The sequence below is a fragment of the Gossypium arboreum genome, chromosome 6 (assembly GCF_025698485.1).
Source record: "Gossypium arboreum isolate Shixiya-1 chromosome 6, ASM2569848v2, whole genome shotgun sequence".
In the NCBI taxonomy this organism is placed as follows: Eukaryota; Viridiplantae; Streptophyta; class Magnoliopsida; order Malvales; family Malvaceae; genus Gossypium; species Gossypium arboreum.
The window spans coordinates 23,108,685-23,114,684 of record NC_069075.1 but is presented as its reverse complement, the minus strand read 5'-3'; the positions used below and the strand labels follow the sequence as shown (position 1 = coordinate 23,114,684).

The following is a 6,000-nucleotide window of genomic DNA, read 5'->3' as shown; positions in this document are numbered from 1 at the left end:
AGGAAATGGCTTCTTGGTAATTTTTGATTGAATACAAATTTCACATTTATCCTCAAACTCATCATTACTTAGACTTATATAACCATTCTTTTGCATATATTGTAAAGTTTTAAAATTAAAATGTGCTAAACGTGCATGCCACAACAGATAAGATTCAACAATATAAGCAGAATAATTAACTTTATTCATATCAATGCTCAACATACCCTCGTTACAATATCTTTTTCCTACATATATCACCCTTAAGCAAGACAAACTTACCAGATTCCAAGATAATTTTGAACCCCTTGTTACATAGAATACTTGCAGACACTAAATTCTTTTCCACTGTCCCTTGACCAAGCACCTTAACCGATTGATAGTTGCCTATAATCACTTTACGATTTGTCATTCGTTCATAACTCTTGAATTGTAGTCGGTCATTACACACATGGATAGTAGATCCAGAGTCGAGCCATTATTACAGGACTTATCAATCATGGCTATGTTGAGTTTAGTAATCATACCAATCTCCAAATTTTTTATCCCTTCCGTAACCATGGCCACTAAGTCTATGCCCTCCACCATATTGGCTTTGGAAGTTGTGGCATCTTGCTTCTTTTTGATAAGTCTGCAATCCTTAATATAGTGTCATTTCTTATTGCAATTATAACAATTGTGAGCTTTTTTCTTCTTGTCTTGTACATCCTTGGTCTCGGATGTGGCTTTTCGCTTACCATTTCGAGAGTTCTTGGACTCGTTCACATGGTTCACTTTAGAACTTTAGGGAAGATACACTACATCACGCTTCCAAGCTTCCTCTTCAATACATAAATGCCTAAGTTTTTCTCCACAATGAAGTCCTCTACCATATGTAGAAGTTTCTACTGATAATTGTTCCAAGATAAGGGAAACTTCGAGATGATAGGCCCAACTTGTAACAATTCCGGAATAAAAACTTTCAAGTCACGAAGCTTGCTTACAAGGACTTGTAATTCATGGACTTGATTCATGATCGGGATACTATCGATCGTTTTGAATTCGAAATACTTCATCATTAAAAATTTATCAGTACGTTGCAGCTCAGTGTTGTATTTCTCTTTAAGAGCTTTCCATATTTCCACCGGAAATTTCATTGACATGTAAAGATCATACAATCAATCAGACAAGGTGTTGAAGATATGTCCTCGACATGTGAAATTGTCTTCTCTGTGCTTCTTCTTGAGTTCATCCGCTTTCACAATTTTCTCGGAGTTTGCATTGGGGGCGAGATCCTTTACAGGTTGTAGGTTGGATCCAGAACGTATGCCACATTTAAGACAGTAAGAAGGAACAACATTTTGTCCTTCCAATGATTGAAGTTTGAACCATCAAACCGGTCAAGTTTCATAAACTCTTGCTTCATCACTTTGAATGCAGTGTTAGCCTCCGTCGCCATCTCAAAAAATAGTTCTCTTTGATTGTTGGATATTTTGGTGGAGGCGATAGAACCGGAGACTTGTATGGAAATAAACAGTAGACTTCGAGGCACGAATGACGTTTTCGAAAGAGAACTATTTCCCCCCACACAAAGTTGCTAGAAGGTTAAGACAAAGGTCCTCTCGGGATACAATGAAGGTTTGAATTTCCTTTTATTAGCAAAATCAAGGAATTCCCTAACTGTTACTCTAGTTTTTGAAAATAAAGTTGATTGTAATTGTATATTTGTGAGCACCATAATGCCTTTATTTATATGCAATAAATGAATACAATATGAAGAGCCACAACCCTTCATATTGGACATACTCCTTCGGAGAAACATGTCTCATGGAAATGTATTCATTAGATGATAAATCATCACTTTTAATTTGAAAAATGCTTATGAATAATTAAATTTGTAAGATGATAAATCACCACTTCTAATTTGAATAGTGCTCATATTAATTTACAATCTATACTTTCCATCATATAATACAAAATTTCTCTACTGATTCCTTCTAGTCAATTATCTCGATTTGTCATTATACCTTAAGAAGTAGAAAGAATCACAATCCCATCCCGCCTAAAACTTTAAGAATTTGTTGATAGTTAGAATAAATTCCTATACCTAATCTACTGATCCATCGTAAATTTATAAACTAGTGAAAGTTTATAATTCACACCTACATCCATCAGCATCCATGTATAACAAATTTACAAAAGTTAATTACATTTCTCAAACATAATCACACTATATATATACCATTTCCATTTTTTGTTTTCATTTTTCTTATAAACCCCAACTTAGGAATCCAAATTTTCACCACAACAAAAGTGAATATCTATGATATAAAAAAAGATAAAGTTTCTGATCATACTCTACTTTTTGAAGCATATACACTCCATCAAAACTGTTCATCAAGGAGTGTGTGTTTGCTTTTCTCTATCAGCATCAAAGGCATCAAAAAGTAGAGTATGAAAACTTTTTGACTACTTAGATAGACACAGAGGGGAGTTTGAAACGCATTAAAAGAATCCAAAGTTAGTCAAACAAATTGGTAAGTGCATTACGTTTGGCACATGGTTGAGGCAACATCACCTTTTGGTTAACCCTTTGAGTGACTACAATTACATTCTCTTGATCAGAGGGTAGGGGTGGGAGGGAGGCTTGCTTTTGTATATGCTCCCATTTGTCTTGGAAGAGGTAAAACAAAGCAATGAATGAGACTTGAGCTGTGAAAAGTATGGTCCAAATTCCTGTACTTTTTGATGTTTTCTTATGGTAGGCTTCTAGACCTGTGTAGATGTTAATGATCCCCACCATTGATATCACTGTTCCAAGAATCCAATGTGTCAAGTACCATGTACTTCTTCTTTTGTTTCCTCTGTAGGAAAAGAAAAATAAAAATGGACAATGAATTTATATAATATTTTTCTTAAAAGAAATTGAATTGATGGTTACCTAGGAGGCCTGAATATTCCAATCAAAGCTTGCATCCAAATGGCAACATAAAGAGCCAGACCTAGTCTTTGGTGGTGGTTGTTGAATGAATTCTCAAAGTTCTTTATGGACATTACAGCTCCAACAGTTACAAGCAGCACTGCAAGTGTCTGCCAAATGGAAAGCCCCAATAGTAATCATAAGAACAACAGCTAGCTTTCTGAAAAACTATAGCTTTAAAGCAATTTGGACCCTTAATTAGTTTAGTCCTGCGACGCCCACTATATGGATAAATAAAATATATAATATAAAATGAATTTTTCAAAAAAATTATTTTATTAATAAAAGGAATAAAATTTTAAAAATTTATTGAGTTGAATTTGTGAAAGTGTTTTTTAGGTTAGTAACTCTGAATTTTGTTTTTAAAAGATATTTAAAATGAGTAAACTACATTAATAGTCATCCAACTATTTATAAATTTCTTTTTGGTCACTTAACTATAAAAATTACAAAATAGTCACCTAACTATTGGTAATTTTTTTTGGTCACCCTATTATATTGGATTTTTGGGTGTTTTCATATTGATGTTAACATGCTGGTGACAGAAAAAAAAAATAGAATAGTTAAGTGATCATTTTATAATTTTTTATAATTTTTTATAGTCGAGTGAGAAAAAAAATAAAAATACACTATTAACTCGTGAGTGATTCCAGTAAATAAAAAATTAAATAATCACTTTAATATTGCAGAGACATCTGAGCAAACCAAAACATGATATGAGCATATATAAGTATATGGAAAATTAAAGTAGATGATCTCCCTTTCGTCTTATTCAAGTCTTCATGATAAACCTGATTGAGGTTAGTTTAGATATCAGTAAATGGAAAACCTTGGGGTGTTTTAAGAAATTAAAAATGGTGGACTAGACAGCATCATTAAAGTGAAACGTAGGTTTATAATATTGGTGAAATAAAGCATATTATATATAAAATAGTTGCTGAAGGGATGAAGATAAGATAATTACCTGAAATATTGCATGAAGATAGAATAAAACTTTAACCCTTCTGCCACCTTCCTCTTTGTTGGCCATTCTAATAGTAAGTATACCAACAGGCATTAAGAACCCCATGGAAACCCAGAGGATAAGGCCATGAACAGCGATATAAGATGTCATTTGAGGACTCGTCTGCAATATTGTTGGTTAAACTCAAATCCTAATAATAGCAGACAAATAATATTGCATGCATGTTCCTATATGCTCACTACTCAGCATCCAAAAAGAAGAAAGAGAACTACAAACAATTGACTTACCTTATGCAAATTTTCCTTAATGCTGGTGTGATTGCTGATAATCTCTCCATGGGATGAGCAAGAAACAAGTGGTAAAAGGAAAACATAAGCTAATGCAGTAACGGTAAAAGATCTTAGCATATGATCAGAAATTTGCATCTTCAATGTATCAATTCCAAGCAATACAGCAAAAGAACTTAAAAGCTTTTATAAACACAGCAACTGGAGATAAAGAAAGGCTTATTCAAGAGTGGCCATTAGAGCAAATGGAGAGGAAAGCTGGTTTATAAAACTCTCTTTGTATAAAGAAGCTAATGTGTTATGATTAGTGAAAAACGAAAAGGGAGGTGTGCAAGTGTAAACCTAACATTCAGTATTGGCTTAAAGAGTTTAAAAGCATGGGCAAATGATGGTGCTTGTAGGAGAAGAAGATTATTTAATACTATAAATAAGATGAAAATTAGGCAAGTGAGGGTTATGAGCAGCCAATAAGAATTTGGAGATTGTGGGGTTGGCAATTTGCCTAGTTGCTTGCACTTTTAGGTTGCGGATGAGGGCAAAAACACAAAGATGGTCAAGATTTTAATGGATGGAAGGTCTAGAAGGGCTGTTTGGGTGGATTATACACAGTAGATAAATAAGCTTAAATAATCATACATTCATTACTCAATAATTTATACTTCATTAGATCTGCCTATCTTTAGTTACTCCATGGATTAAGAAGTAATTTTTTATTGCTTAAATATAGACACAAGTTGAGTCGGGTTGATTTTGGGTTGTGTGGATTTGAATTTAAAATTTTGGTGTTATTTTGAGTAGAGTTAATTTCATGTTTGGATTATTTTAAGTTCAAGGTTAAGTTATTTTTATTATGAAAATTTCACTTTTAAATTATTTGAGTTTAATTTAATACATGAATAATTTTCAATCGGATCATTTTTTTTGTGGAAAAAAAAAAGAAATCATCTAATTGATTATATCCATACGATCAAAGAAAAAACTTTTAGACTGGTAAATATCTAAGAAATTCGATCAATCGATCGTTTTTAGATTCCGATTATTTGCATGTTTTAGTGTTTGACTGTTAAAAGTGGATATAATTTATTTTTTTAATTTTAAAATTAAATTAAATTAAACTAAACCTATCTTATATAAAATCAAAGTAAAAACGGTTTGAGTTAACGTAAATAGTTATTGATATCTATTTTATTTTTAAATTGTCATTTTATAAATATTTTAATCTAAAATGTTGATATTTTATTGTTACTAACATTATCTACTTTTTTTTGAATAAGAAGAAATCAATTAAATTTTTAAAATTTAAAATACATGTAAAAATTAAGAAAAAATAGTAAAACATCTTTTAGGATTTCCAAATAAATTAGAATCTAAATATCAAGCATAATCAAAATCGAAGGTTTTGAAATATATTAGATTTTTTAAAAAAATTTGCATTGTATTTTGATAATTTCCTTCACTTACTAATTTTTCTTATGGCACGCTTATTATATGAGCAAAAAATAAAATTATATAATAAATATGTCTATAAAAAATTCATATAAATAATTAAATGAGGCTTTTGTTGCAATTATAAAGTAAAGATGTTGAAGAACCCCGTACAAGTCAAAGTTGTGTGGTAACTATTTTTATATAATAGAAGGATGAAAAATAAAATAGATTTACATTTATATGGGTTCCAACCAGTATACCAAATCTAATAATTTTTAAAAAAATTAAAAAAAGAAGATTTTATTTGAACTAGGACCAAATTTATTTAAAGTTAAAAAATTTATTTATTTTTATTATTTTAATTTGACAAAATAATTTTAGTG

General features: G+C 31.0%; 1 protein-coding gene across 1 annotated transcript; it reads right to left on the bottom strand.

The window, feature by feature from the left end:
* Positions 1-1,068: 1,068 nt before the first annotated feature.
* On the bottom strand, positions 1,069-4,774 carry LOC108485821 (cytochrome b561 domain-containing protein At4g18260-like). The gene is made up of 4 exons (XM_017789671.2): positions 4,190-4,774; positions 3,903-4,064; positions 2,900-3,048; positions 1,069-2,822 (listed from the first exon to the last, which is right to left on the bottom strand). Exons 1-4 carry the CDS (start codon positions 4,325-4,327, stop codon positions 2,480-2,482), a joined length of 792 nt encoding a protein of 263 aa, XP_017645160.1. The 5' UTR covers positions 4,328-4,774; the 3' UTR covers positions 1,069-2,479.
* Positions 4,775-6,000: the final 1,226 nt, after the last annotated feature.

Bases quoted from the DNA above. Each gene is read 5' to 3' on its own strand.
- LOC108485821 (XM_017789671.2), bottom strand. From the start codon at position 4,327: ATGCAAATTTCTGATCATATGCTAAGATCTTTTACCGTTACTGCATTA. The intron at 4,065-4,189 runs GTAAGTCAATTG...ACAATATTGCAG, and splicing joins TTAAGGAAAATTTGCATAAG to ACGAGTCCTCAAATGACATC. The intron at 3,049-3,902 runs GTAATTATCTTA...TCCATTTGGCAG, and splicing joins ATCTTCATGCAATATTTCAG to ACACTTGCAGTGCTGCTTGT.